The following is a 15,341-nucleotide window of genomic DNA, read 5'->3' as shown; positions in this document are numbered from 1 at the left end:
AATTTGAGATTGGAAACTATTTTTTTCCGATTTCTGAGGATTTTTTCTACGAGCAGAGTGTCGCTGCGAGCTAAGCCTAAAGAAAGCAGGGCCTTGCGGCCATGCTTAGGCGTGCTCCGGCGGGGCCATCGACCTTGCCGGGGAACTATACGCGAAGTGCTTCAAGAAAATGGCGTCCGCTATGCGTGTAGAAGTGGTGGGTGAAGAAATAATGCCGGAGGAAGTTTCCAAGAAGTTTGGCTGGCGCATCGTCGGGGGAGAAGACCCAGGAGCAAGAGAGCAAGCTAAATCTAACACCGGTCAACGGGGGGCCGGGGGCTGCCGGGCCTCGTCGCCCGCAGCGGAAAAATTTCAAGAGCAAACTACTCAACGCACCGAGGATGCCTCTGTTGCCGAGGCAAGATATCAAGATCGTCATGCGTCCCAGCGGAGGTCTGAACCTTGAGGAAGTATCTAGATTTAAGATCAGCCGAGTCATTGTCGCAGCTGCGAACGTGAATGGGGAGGGGGTGACGCAAGATGCTATCTGTCCGAACAAACAGCAAAACATAGTGGTTATCAGTGCGCCTAAACGAGAGAACGCAGACCACTACTCGGCAGTCAGATGCCTCCCTGTCAACGGCACGGCACATGAAGTCAGGGCCTATGAGACCGCCACTCATGGCACCGTTAAGGGCGTCATCAGGTGTGCCGCGATGACGAACATTATTCAAGACATCAACGACTACATCGTGCAAAAGTATAATCCCACTGCTATGCAAGCCAACCGCATCGGCAAGACGATGACGGCGGTCATGGCATTCGACTGCGGCAAGGTCCAGAACTACATCAGATATGGCAACCTGCTGGTCGAGTGTTCGCTGCATCGCAAGCAGATCGATATGTGCTACTGGTGTTGTCATCTCGGTCACCAGATGGACGTTTGTCCTAACCCCGAAGACAAGATATGCCGTGGTTGCGGTATGAAGAATACCGAAGAAAGCCATGTTTGCAGTAACCCCAAGTGGAGCCTCTGCGGGGGCAACCACCTCACCGCGGACAAGGAGTGTACAGCGAGATTCAAGACGCCATACATCGTTCGTAAACGGCGTTGCGAACGTCAGCAACGAGAAGCGGTGCAGCAGCAGCGGCAGCAGCCGAGGGGGCCAGCGTGGCAGCAGACAGCGTGGCAGGCGCCGGGAGGGCGTCGCAGCCGCTCTCCGACAAGGCGAGGGAGAAGCACGAGCGACATCAGGTCACCATCGGCAGCTGGGGCTCGCAGGCGGGAATCTCGTTCGAAGTCCAAGTCGAAGACCCGGCGGAGCAACGGCGCCGAGAAACAGGTGGGCTGGGCAGCGGGATTTCCCGTCGCTCTTCACAATAGCAATTTCCCTCCCCTCCGTTCCTCCCACCCTTCGAAAGACGAGTGTAGACACTGGAACTCAAGCTGATGATAGAGACGCAGAATAATCAGGTAAAGGCAATGATGGAGCGTATCGAGACGCTCAGCAGAACAAAGAACAGTGATCATGACGTCAGTGCAGTTAAAAGTAAGGTACCCAAGAGAGACACAACCAGCATTGCTCCGGCGGCGAAGAAGCCGATCACGCCACCGACGCTGATCACGTCCCCGGCGTTGACGCAGTCAGTGACACAAGCTCCACAGATAGAAACGGCAGTTGTTGCCATGGAGGAAGAGAAGGCTGAGGCCGCTGTTCCTCCGACAGTGGAATCGGTCATGAGCATGCTTACGCAAATCCCCAGCCAAGTTTATCAAATGTCTGCGCAAGTGAACAGTCTAGCAATAAGAATGGACAATATGGAGGCCAAATGCAGCCAACCCTTACAAAAAAATTATTGAGAAGGCATTGAAATATTGTTGGTCAATGTTGACTTTTCTATTGAGGAATTATTGAAAGTTTGTTGGAGCATTGCTCGGTTGAATTTTGAGGGCTCTTGAATATTGGCCGCTGAAATTTAATTGAAACACCATTGGGTACCTCAATATTGAAGAATCGTTAAGTTACCATTCGAAGTCCGTTGTGCTTAGACGGCCCGTTGTGTTTGCTTTGTTCAATGCTTGTTGGGTTACCATTGATTCTGCATTGGACCGGCGTGGTGTGCCCAAAGTGTGCCCAAAATGAAGCTACACCGGTTGCAACCACGTGCGCGCACACACACAAACACACACACACACACGAACTCTACCTTGACGTTTGTAGCGCCACCTAGAAATAGAAATTACTACTATTTCTTTATTTTTACAAAAGTAACGCTTCTAAAATAGTTTATAGCACTTTGCATATGACGAGGAAGTAAGGTATGATAACAGTCCGTTACCTGTATTTCTTTCATTTTTTTGGTGCTCTTCTATTTAACTGAGCATACGAGACCTGCAGGCTTGGGAGATGAGACGAAGACATTTCGGCGAGGCTCAAATAAATCGCATGATTCTTGCAAGGCGAAAGTCGGGAGAAGCCGCAGATAGAGCGATTAGCTGTGATACTGTTGCGGCTGTTGCTGAATCCGAAGCTCTTCGAAGTCAATGGTTATAGCGGCTGCGCACTGCGATCTCAAAAATTGCGTTCGTTCTTTGATCTCTAGCACCACGGCCACTGGATAAAAAAAGCTATATTTGCTTTACGGACAGAGGGTACGTCGCGGGAAATTCGAAGACCTTGCACATGTATGTTTGTAGCGTGTGCGCGCTTGCATCCTACGGTTCCCACAGCGCGTCCGATGCTCGAAGGGAGCGTTGTCGCGTGTCGGCGCCTGTCTTATCGCCGGCCGCGCTGCCACCATGTATACTTTTGGGGAACTCCACATGCGCGTAGTCACCGTGTTTGCAAGTGAATTTCGCACTCTTCTGCTTCCCGAAACGTGCTCATTTTGGATTGTTCCAATGGCTATGTCATCTAGTGTATCTTAAAACGATGATGGAATTTGTACACCTGTGAAGAAATAAATCATTATGAACTTGGGCGGTCATGAATCTATAGTCTAACGTTGCAGCTTTTACGTAGCGAAAACGGCTACGAAAGTGGGGCGGTCCCCGAGATAGGCGCTTCAAAGCGCCAGCTGTAGCGACAGCACGAGGAAGTGGCATGCGGCGGACGCGTCAAGCATTTCGGAACTTACTGGCTTTCGAATGAGAGGAGTATGCGCGCGCTCGTGGCCTATTGGTTAGAGTACCGGGCTCGGCGGCCGACGTTCGATTCCACCACATTGGTCAAACCTTATTTTCTTTTAATGAAAGCGAGGCGAAAGATAAACCTACCTGCCGCAAAGTGACAGGAATGAGGTTGGAACGCTTCACAATAAATTTTTGGAATGTCCTCATATGCGAGTCCTAATCATTGTATACAGGACTCAACTGCTGCACAACAAAAAACAACCAGAAAAGTCAACACAAATTACCCAATTAATTGTTTGTTGAGAACACTCAATGGTAATATTCTTGTGCAAGGGTTGAGTGAACTCAATTGCTCTTGAAAATTTGTTGAAGTCCGTTGTTTCAACAATTGCCCAACAATATATCAATGGTTAATCAACAGTCATTTTTGTACGGGAACTCTCCGTTAGTGTCATGACGTTGGATGCGAAAAATAAGCATCTCACCGTTGCCAAGATGAAGTCATCACGACTTAAGCTACGGGTCAGGCCGCGAAAAGTTGGTTCCGTGCGCAAATCTACCGCTCAAAAAGTAGAAAATGGCCAAGACTAAACGAAAGCAGAAAGAGACTGCGACGTTATTTTAATGGAGCTGTAGGAGTGTTAGAAACAGGATAGTGTAGCTACAACTATACGTTGATAAATTGGACCAGAAACCGGATATCATAGCGTTACAAGAGACCAACGGCTGGGCCAAGCTCGCGGGATACATAACTTATACGGACCCTAGCGAAAAGGGTACTGTGATCTTGGTCCGCAGCAACGTGCCGGCCACACAGCACGTGACCGCTCAGCAAGGCTGCGAACATACGCTCATCGAAATTCACAGTAGAAGAGCGGGGGTGACAAGAACATTTTCGTCCTGAATTCTTATTGCCAACCTTCCAGCAAGGGTCACTGACTTTAAAGGCACCATATTGGACTGCATTAAAGAAGCAAGAACAAGACCGATTTTAGTGCTACGAGATTTCAACGCGGCCCACACGATGTTGGGTTACGAATATTCGACCAAAAGAGGAAACCCATTGGTAAAAGCTATAGAGGATCACGACATGAAGATGGTTAACGAACCGGGCGTACCAACCAGGACAGGCACTAGCACGGTCAGAGACACCACTCCTGATCTGACACTAGTTCGGGGGAACCTCGATGTAACTTGACGTAACACGAGGGAAAATCTTGGCTCCGATCACGAGATAATTTGTGTAACCCTCGGGGGGACCGAAAATAAAGCGAAACTGGGTCAAGCCAACATTACAGACTGAGACCGGTTACGTAGAAGCGCAGACAGGGAAGGCGAGGACGAGGACGAAGACACCAATACGTATGAGGCGTGGGCTAAACAGCAACGCGAATTTGTAAAGAAATTTACGCAGAAGAATACTACGACTACGCAAGTTCCCTTCGTAGACAGCAGGCTTAGCCATATGTGGGCTGCCAGGCATGTTCTTACTCGAAGGTGCAAGAGGCGAAGACATAACAAGAAGCTTCGCATACCACGTGCATATACACGCGCTTAACAAGCAGGTGACCGAGGATGCGGAACAACTATGCAGGGACAATTGGATGAAGATGTGTGACGACCTGCAAGCCACACTGTCTACGAATAAAACTTGGAGGCTGTTGCAGCACCTCATAGATCTGTTAAAAAGCAAGAGCGCATGCACTCTAGACCTCACAAGAACGATCAACAGTTACGACGGGGACGGGGACAAGCTCATTCGTGAACTCACAAGTAAATACCTCAAGACCGAGAAGAGCGGTAAGCCGACTTACGCGTATGAAGGGGATAGCAACGTCTAGATGGACGAAGCCTTCACCGAACTGGAGCTGGTTGCGGCCATCGATGAAAGTAATCAAGACAGGAATTTACGGCGTTACATACAAGATGCTAAAAATGTGGGCGCCAAAAGCCGAGAAGAACTGCTAAACCTCGCGAACGCGTCCTGGGAGAAGGGTTTGTTACCAAAAGAATGGAAAGAAGCGGAGCTGCATTTCATTCCCAAGCCGAGGAAACCACCCCACATCGACAATCTGGGCCTCATATCCCTCACGTCGTGTGTGGGGAAAATGTTCGAGCGTATGGTTTTCAGGAGACTATAGAGACATTTGGGCGTCACTGATCAGATGCCACCGACCATGTACGAATTTCGGAAGCACCTGAGCACGCATGACGTCTTGGTGCAACTACACGAGCTGGTTATCAAGCCAGCGAAGACTCCTACGCCAAGAGCTATCCTGGCACTCGATCAAAAGGGGGCCTTCGATAACGTCACACACGAAAGTATTCTCCGTAACCTGCGCCAAACGGGGCGCGGAAAGCGAACATTCAAGTATGTGCAGGATTTCTTAAGCAATAGAACGACAACGACCAAATTGTAGGAGAGAAGTCGAAACCGATGTCCCTGGGAGACAGAGGCAGCCCGCAAGGATCGGTTCTTTCGCCGCCTCTCTTCAACCTGGCACTCCTCCATCTGCCGGTTTTGCTTCAAGACATAAAGGGCATAGATCACGCTTTCTATGCAGACGATATCACTGTGTGGACGTCGAGGGCAGGGTCGGAGAGACCCTTCAGGAGACCCTTCAGAGAGTGGCAATGACCGTGCACAAGTTCGCTAAATCGTGCGTCCTCATTTGCTCGTCACAGAAGTCAGAGTTACTCGACATCAAGCCAAGAAGAAAGAAAGGAGACCAAGAGAACGTCCGCATCAATATCGACGGGACGACCATAACGCCAACCACGCAAGCACGTATCCTGGGTGTCATCTTCCAGAACAATGGCAAGGCCGGGGCGTCGATCGAGAAAATCAAGGTTTCAACAGAACAAATCTCGAACATGATCAATAGAGTCACAAACAGACAAAGAGGATTGAAGGAGGACGATGCACTGACGCTCGTCCAGGCCTTTGTGACGTCGCGCATCGTTTACGCGGCGCCGTATCTCAAGTTACTCAAGAAAGACAGGGACCAGTTGAACGTCGGTATACGCAAGCCAACCAAGAAGCGCTGTGCATGCCGAAGCATTCTTCGACCGACAAGCTTCACGGCATGGCCAGGCACAACTTCATTGAAGAGTTAATAGAAGTTCATCTGTCTAATCAAAGAGTTCGACTCAGTCAAACTTCGGCGGAATGTCGCGTTCTTGCTACGTTGGGCTGGCAAGAGGCAGAGCGTAAGGAAACGGGGCCGTTATCCCGGTTGTGGGCGCATAAGATCGACAGTAAGCCGCTGCCTCGAACCATGAGGTTGGGTCGTAACGACGCCCGCAGAGCGGCTTGTATAGCAGCCTTGGTGGACACTTTAGATCAAATAGTAGAAGAGGAAGAGGGGATCACTTTCTTTGCAGACGTGTCATTACTGAAGTTTTCATCGAAAGCCACGCTGGGAATTACGATGCGGCATGTGCTTGTAACCTGCGCCTCCATCAAGACATCTTTTCCGGAGATGGCAGAAGAGGCCGCCATAGCGCTAGCGCTCGCGCAGCCCAAGGTGGGAAGAATTGTCACTGACTCGCAAAAGGCGTATAACAGCTACAGAAAGGGTTGGGTGTCTCTTACGGCACTAAATATTCTCAAGAGCGAAGGCGACGTACCTGAAAGGAAAGTTGAGTTGATATGGACACCGGCACACTCTGGGCTGGAGGCCTACGAACTTGCCCACCAGTTCGCCCGAGAGATGGAACACCGGGTAGAGGAACGTGCGCCACAGTCCATAATTAGTTATAGGGACATTACAAACCATTACAAGACGGAGAGGTGCCGTTACCCCGATCCTCACAAATCGCTTAGCAGAGAGCAAGCGATCTACAGGGAGATACAAGCAGGATCCTTCCCGCACCCTTACCTTCAAAACAAGATGTACCCGGAACGTTACGAGAAGGAATGTAATTTCTGCAAGACTCAGTTAGGCACGCTCCAACGCGTCAATGGAGTAGGCGATTTCGTCAAGGTAATCCCCGCACCTCTTACCTGCCCCACTACCCTACCCCATCCCTTATCCACCCTTACCGAGCGATGGGAGACCTTGCTAACCAGCCCCACCCTGAAAAACCAGCTCGTCCTGATCTCCAGGGGCCAGGCGGCTAGGGAAGCATATGGGTCCCTTGAAGAGGGAACCACTTCCATCGACGGCGTCTAAAAAGATGTCGAGCTCGGCTCAATAAAGTTGTTTCTCTCTTTCTCTCGCCTTCCCCTGAAAATTTCGTAAAATGGTTCTATGTTCATGCTTTCAAGCTTAGGAAAATATTAAATATTTCCGAATACCGTCTGGCCTAGACAACTAGGCTGCTCCTATTTTATTGTTTATGACTACGCACCATTAGAAGCGTTCTCCAGCTTCTCTTGACAAATTGTTGAACGCGTATTGTGTTGTTTGCTTTCTCCCAGAGCAGAAACTCATTTGTATTGTTGCATCCTCATTTCATGGCAAAACAGAAAAGCAAATAGCCCACTATGCCAAACACGTACCTTGATGCCTGGTATTCCAGCTGGTCCTTGTGCGCCTGGGTTCCCTGGCTCACCCGGCCTGCCAGCCTCACCAGGTCGACCAGGTGCGCCTACAAAACCCGCATCACCCTGCGGAAGAAACGCTATTCCAGCCAACTCCTTGCATAAACCGCACTAAGCGAACACAGCCATGGCGGCTAATTCTTATGCGTGCTGATTGGAAGAGAAATCGCGTATTGATATACCGCAAAACACTTTCAGGAAGACAAATATTTTCAAAGCCCACCCCCACACACACAATGAAGTGTGGTGATTTCGGAGGTTACACCCTATACGATTTAATTTCATTGATCATATAGGTTGTCACGTTGTTATGATGGTGAAGACGAATGCTATAACTTACTGGACAGTTCTAGTTCGTGCATAAACTTCTTAAGGTTTGCAGAATACAGGATTCCTGGACAGATGTACGGCAACAACAACGATGGTACCGACATCTGGTGACGCAATATACAACCAGAAAACACGATGAAATAATACCGCCATGACAAAAATATTCTACTTATTTGCTAGTATAAAGTGGCTAGAAGTAACACAATCGCTACGCGCAGTATTTTTTTTGTGACAATAACAATGACGCAGAAAAGATTATTTTATTTGTTTATTCAGTTACCTTGACTGGGGCATTACATATGGGGGAAATAATAACAAAACGAAGACACACTGTAACTCTATATAACTCAACTTTTCGAAACCATTGTACTTGGGAAAACCGCCACAATTACTTCTCCCTGCTTGCTACTGCCCAAGGCTCCGGTGATCCAGTAAACAGCAAACATTAAGAAGTCAACGGACTTACTAAAATGATCCGCTAAGTGAGCTCTGTAGGGCGAACTTGTGCCCAGCGGTAAAGGAAGGCTTCCACCACAACGAAGTGGCGCGCATGAACGTTGATCCGAGTGGAAAACTGATCTACGGGTAAGACGCGTCCGAAATTTGTAAATCGTACACTGCCCCGTTCTTGCTGGACTTTTTCTAAGGTCTTTTACAGACAGGGAGGCGCCTTTTGTGCGTGGCGGTGACTAAGCAACGGTTAGCCGGCGAGAAGCAGTCACCGCAAAAACAAATATATATATATATATATATATATATATATATATATATATATATATATATATATATATATATATATATATATATATATATATATATATATATATATATGTACACGTGTCAATGAGAGCGGGATGATGCAAATGTTATGTGAAGAATACGTTTGGTCTGCCATGCTTATCGTACGTTTGACAACACAGAGGCAAAAATTGAGCCGGTATTTAGCGTGCTTCAGGTATTATGAAGAAATGATCAAAGTCAAACCCAGAGCACGCTTGAGAGGTACAACTACTGAAAGTTTAGCCCTTTATGGTTTGCATAGCTGAAGCATTGCTGACGAATCCGTATTTATTTGGGTAGACTGAACGTTGAGTTGAGTTATGAATCGCGAGCACAGCATATGCAAGGCGACTCTACATGCGAGGAGAAAAATTGCCAGGAACACCGCAGGTGCACTAGACGCATAATCAGGCCTAGTCGTAACAGACTGCCTACATAACAGACATAACATTAGAGGCCTAATCAAAGGCTGCAGAGCGAAGCAAGCCAGTTATGAGCGGAGGTGGGTGCTCACTCTACATATAAAGAATCCGTTTTCAATTTGCTAACTGCGCAGAAGTAATGACACATTTAAAATATTTTTATTATTAACTTTACACATATTTATGGTTTCTTCGGTTGCGAATGCCTTAACTGCTGTTTCAGTTCTACGACTAGTTATTGACTTTATATTATTCGCACTTTGCAGTACATTTACTTTGCATAATCTTCCAATTACTGAGTGCCATATTGCTGTTCTTATGCTGTATATTTGCACAAATGTATATATTTACCGACAGGCTGCCCCCTTTCACCCTCATGCTTTCGGACCTCGTTCTGTATAGTTATCTAAGCATGTATCCACTTATGAAAAAATAAACTGAAAGTGAAACTTAAACTGGAATACATTTTGATGCTTTTTACAAAGTTCATTTCATATATTGACATTTCTGTGCCCTTCGTATACCAGTCCGGTAATAAACTTCGAGGAGTGCATTGAGGGCGAGGCGTTTCAAATGTTGCTTGCCAAGAAACCGTCGTACTCGCCAACATGTGAGAGAGTTTCTATGAGTTGCACCGACAATGTCCCACAGGAAGACGTCCCCCAGGTAGCCCGCAGGTAGCCGCAGGTGATACTGATTCTTCTTCTTCAGCTCAACGATTTAAAACGAGAGGAAGGGCCGAAAAGATATCGCCCTTACCTGATAGGCCGAAGCCTGGACGAACACTCACTCCGGCCGTACAAGTCATCCGCGCCCATGTCTAATTCACTTCCCACTGTCCACCTACTAGCTTCCGTGATGGCACCGCTCTCCTATGCAGAGTCCCACCACAATTGATACATCCCTAGCTCACCTACGTTGCCGCGGTCACATGGTCACTCCCACCGTCATATTCCATGCCACCGTCAACGCACTCTTTGAATTTCCAAGGCAGTCACTCCACCTTCTTCGTCCAGCCGACACACCGTGCACACCAGACAACAGGCCCATTTCTTTCGCCTGTGTTATTGCTGGTCACCTTGTGTGCGTCTGTGGTGGCTACTTGTCCTCTAACTATGGTGTCATCGACCCACCCCGCTGCTCGCCGCAATGTGACGCAACATGCAGCAACCCATCATTTATCGCAGTGACCCTTTGACCCCGACCGACGCTAAGACAGTGATCGTTCTCCTTCTCGTGACGCTCGCTGACACCTATGCATAGCCGATGATTACTGACGAGGAAATCTGATTATGGCAGCTCCTGAGGCAAGAAACGCAAGTTCGTCGAACTGTGCAAGACCTCACATTTTGCCCTAAATGCAATTGATGTCCCTGTTGAGGGCGCATCGTCCCAAGTACTTATCGCTAACCGTTTCCGTCAGGCATGAAAACCTCTGTGCTAAGCTAAAAAAAGGCACTGTCTCAATCTGGCATGGCGTTCTGCACTGCTAGCGTGGATAGCATATGTCTTACGGCCGTGCGCACCACCGGTGCCGTGACCCAAGATCTCCTGTGCATCATCGACTTTTTCTTGTCGCCATCGTACTCTCACGACATCATCCTGAACTGAGACTTTTTGTCATGTCATTGATCCTATACTGCGTTCTTCTCAGACACAAGTGGTCTTTTCCTCGTTATGTGATTTCCCATCAGTCGGCGTCCTCCTCAGTCTGAACAGCGTGGTCGTTGATTCGAATAGTAATACACCACTGTAAATACCGGGAAAAGACGGGGAATGCGGGAGATGGAAATTCAAGACGATGAGCAAAAGGTGAACAAAGTGAATGCAGCAGCCTTGTTCACGTTTTGCTCATCGCACTGTAAATACCAGTACTTCGAAGCCTGTCCTGTGTAGACATGCCAGACGCCACTGTAGCTTTCACGCCATCTCACATGCTTGCTCAAGGCAGGCATTGTTCCTGCCATCGGCCGTCCTCACTGCTGCGTCTCGACCAACCGTGATGCTCGTATGCAGTCCGCAGCGGTATCCGATCAGCCTACTCCGTGGAGAGACCTTAGGTTTTTTTTCCCGATAGTCGACTGTACTGAAGATATTTAAGTTCTGAATGGTGGATCCCGTTTCTATCTTGAATTCATCATATTTTTCTCTGTTCCGCTCTGCCTTTAGATGTTTTCTGCTATGCCATGGCCCCTGACTTTTCACGTCTCATCATGCCCAAGTTTTTTCTCTGCTTAACAAGTTTGCTTCTCCGCTTGACTGCACCCAAAATCCGTGGGTAGCATGACATTTTTATCTCATACCATGATGGCCATGAGGATTTATTTGCATTCTCACGGGGTGGTCACAGGCACCTAGCCTGCTTGAGTTAATTAGGCATAGTTTACATGATTCTCATTCTATAATTTTTGTATACGTGCCCTTAACCTTGTTTCCTTTCCTCAAAACCATTCTATGTATCTTGTACCAATATCTATGCGTGTAACGATTGCGGTCTTCCCTGACTTTTTTGAGCCGTAGTCTAAACAACGACATAGGCACCATAGGCACTGGTTCGCATGCCCTCTTACGGCAGTGCCAACATCGCGTTTCCGCGGAAGATCGCTGAGTTCTCACAAAACGAATGGTTGACATGGTGCAGCGCGGGGTGATTCAGCCTTTTTAATGTCCTTGGTCCCGAATACTGGGGTCAGGTACCCAAAGAGCTGTGCTTCTATTGGGGAAAAAAGAACGCTTCATGCAATTTTTACGCCTGTCGGCACGTAAACAAGATTACAATGGAGGACGTTTCTCGAATGCCTCGGATTGACAAAGGCTTTGACAGCCTGCAAGGCGCAGAATACTTCGCATCCCTATATATGCCTTCCGGCTACTGGCCGGTTCCCACTGTCAAATTTCACCACCCGAAGACAGCCTTCTTCACCACTTAAGTACAACCAACTGCACAAGTTTGACTTTAAGCCATCCGGATCTGCAATGCAGCCGGTATTTGTGAGCACAGGATCAATGTCATACTCCATGGTAACAAGTGAAAGACATGCTTAAGCTACACAGAAAACATAGTCGTGTTCTCAAACAATTTCCGAACACACCTCGTCTCTTTACGGAGATCGTGACCTCTCTTGCTTCAACTTGCATACACCTCAACCACAAGAAGTGCTCTTTGGCTACCGGAAACTTATCTTAGGTAACGTTGCCTCAAAATACGGCATCTTCCACGATCCTGAAAATATTCGCGCCGTCGCAGAGCTTCACAAGCCCACTTCCAAAGCCTTCCGGAGTTTCTAAGCTTGTGCTCGTATTTCCAGCGTTTCGTGGGCAATATCCCACTTGTATTCACAGCTTTGACGAACCTGCTTACAGCAAGGAACGACATTTCCGCCTGGTTATGATCATTTGATGAAGCCTTTGCAGAGTTTCGCCGCTGTCTGATCCCTGTCTATTTCTTGACAACTGTTCCCAGAGAGGTTCACAACGACGCCAGCAGTGGTGTCAGCCTTGGTGCGCTTTCCGTCCAACCGAAGGTTAGTTATGATGAGTACGTCATTGGTTATGCGAGTCGTACCTTTCAGGAAGCAAAGTTCAATTACTCTGTGACGGAGGAAGACCTGAAGTCCGCTGGATACTTTACTGCACCAATAACCTGGAGCGTCTGGGCTATATACAATTTCAACAGTCGGCCGCTACGCTCAAGATTACATTCAGCTGGCTCGTTGGCTGATCAACAAGCATGAGGTGTGTCAGAAGACACGGCGTGACAGTCATTAGCTCACAGCAACTTTTCCTCCTAGTGCTCTTGTATGGCTCTGGATACCACCTCACCCCGCTGGCCTCTCTTTTAAATTACTAACGCGATACCACTGTCCATACGGTATCATGGACGCCACTTCGCGTGAGAACCATATCATTGTGCCTGTTACACTATGGCCAGAACTTCTTTGCTGACCTCATGAGATATTGCACATTAGCCGCCTTAAGCCACATTGCGATCCCCTCATCTGGTCTTTTGAATGAGTTCCTTTAGTCACCTGAGTGGCTCCGATTTATCCTGGGAGCCACTGTGTCGAAGCAAGCGCATCTTCGTGTTTTCGGTGGCACCTTGGAGAAGACGACAACAATCAGTGCTGTGACTGCGCATTTGTACAGCCGTCCTTGGAGTTGGCTTTGAGATAAAGCTTCCTGCTAAGCATAATGCCGAATAATGCCAAACTGGAAAAAGTAATTGAAGTGTTACGTTCAAAAGGTGGTAGGGATGATCAATTTTTGTTGGTATTTAATGACTTTCACTAGTAATGTGGTCTATGCAATACATTCCTGTTCAATAAAGCAAGAGCCTGAGGGATGTGAACACCCAGATTGACAGAAACAAAAACTTTGAGCAACGCTTTGCTGACGTTGAGCAGTACCCACCATAAAAGAATGTAGGAAATAAGGACATTCCTAAAACATAAGGAGAAAGCTGCCTGTTGGTTGTATTGGCCTTACATGAAAGGATTGCCTGCCAGGAGGAGCCTCCTCATATAGACATTGTTAATCTTATGCTAGCCGATCCGGCAACCATCATTACTCCACAGTTCTGCCCAATAAAAAAAGGCCGCGTTTGCATCTAAAGCATGCAGGACACCACTTCCTGCAGCAATATACAAAATGAATAGCCAACCAAACAGCTGTCACTAAAATTGTGTGCCACTGGTGCTGCTGTCTGCAGGTGGGCATGTGCCTCATCTGGCTCACCTTCGGGCCAGTCTCTCCGCGTGGTCCTTTAGGTCCAGGAAGTCCATGCGCTCCCTGCGAAAAAAAGATATGTTTTCATAAGGCACCCACTAATAGCAAAAAAAATGACACATCGAAAGTTAGAGCAGTGACGTTGCTTCAGCCTTCAACCAATGTGTTGTGACAGAACTTATTTTGAGGAGGCGACAGGAGGCTCGTTTCGCTTTGGGCAAATAAGAACGCTCTGTGCCCTGTAAAAGAAGCTGTGTCACACAGGCGAGACATCACCTAATCGCGTGCTCTTGCGAGATGCAGCTGCTTCTTTCACAATTTTTATCATGGATTAAACTTGTTGTTTTATAGCGATAAAGTTCTTGTGGGCACTCCGACGCACTTTTTCTGTCGTCGTCTCCGTCACCGTGATGTTCCCTGTGAGGTCGGACGGTGATAGCCCCGTCACTGCACGCTGTGTGCGCGAGCGAGGGCGCGCCAGGAAAGCCGACGATCGCGGCTTAGACCTGCGCTCTGCGGGCGCTAGATCTAGCTCCCGCAGAGGAGGGCGGGGTAGAGGCTAGCTGTCTTCCGCATGCGAGGGACCCAGGCGAGAGGGGAACCTCCCTTCCCTGCGCCTGGCCCTTTGGCCTTGTACTCGGTTAGTCCCCGCGGACTGCGCGGCTAGCCCGGGAGGAGCCGGCGATAGCGGTTACATGTCGAGTGTGCAAGGGAAGAGAATGCAGAGGCAGTGCGCTGCCTTCGGTCGCGCGCATGGCCTATAGGCGAGGGAAGCGGCGGCTTGTACACTCGCCGCAACTTCGTATTCCGCGGCCGCGGGCGGTCACTTTATTTATTGTTTTTATTTATAAATACTGAGATCTTAAACAAGATCTTAGCAGCGTGGTACACGAGCAAGTTTACAAAACAAAATAAATACAATATTGGGAAAGTTATCTGAAAAAATTTTCACACAAGCGCTCCACACAAGCGCAAGAAACAGGCACAAAAACAAGCGCTTCAACGTTATTTCAGCGATTTTTCAAATGATACAGTCAAACAGTGCTACCCCTAACAGTCTCAGCCGTGCAAAAATAATTTTTATTAAAGATATGCCTCGAAAAGTGATAATGACTCATGTGTTACAGTTTTATCAGCCAGCTTATTCCAATGTACTATAGTTCTAGGAAAAAAGGAATACTTGAAGCAGTTGACGCGTGCCGTAAATTGAGTCACAGCTAGTGACTGTCGCTTTCTGGTAGCGTAACCTGTTGTATAGGTGATAATGTGAGACGCGTCTCGTCTTGAAAGCGATCTGGCGAGTGTAGGTGAGCCGACAGCTCATACCTTCGAGCGTGCTCTGTCCTCGCCGCTCAGTTTGCGTTGAGGCGACAGACAGTATGGAGATCACTTTGGTCGCTGCTGTAGCGCGCTTCGTAACGGAAGC

The 15,341-nt window shown here is 48.2% G+C and overlaps 1 protein-coding gene across 2 annotated transcripts in view; it reads right to left on the bottom strand.

Moving 5' to 3' along the window:
- LOC142583430 (uncharacterized) overlaps positions 1-15,341 on the bottom strand; it is a 1,100,669-nt gene that overhangs the window by 205,293 nt on the left and 880,035 nt on the right. For both annotated transcript variants that reach the window (XM_075693897.1, XM_075693898.1), the window contains 2 exons: positions 13,925-13,978; positions 7,617-7,724 (listed from right to left, as the gene is read on the bottom strand). In XM_075693897.1, the coding sequence (XP_075550012.1) occupies positions 7,617-7,724; positions 13,925-13,978 (162 nt within the window). The remainder of the gene's footprint in view (positions 1-7,616; positions 7,725-13,924; positions 13,979-15,341) is intronic.

This window comes from Dermacentor variabilis, chromosome 5 (assembly GCF_050947875.1).
Source record: "Dermacentor variabilis isolate Ectoservices chromosome 5, ASM5094787v1, whole genome shotgun sequence".
Lineage (NCBI taxonomy): Eukaryota > Metazoa > Arthropoda > Arachnida > Ixodida > Ixodidae > Dermacentor > Dermacentor variabilis.
This window is presented reverse-complemented; position numbering and strand designations above follow the sequence as displayed.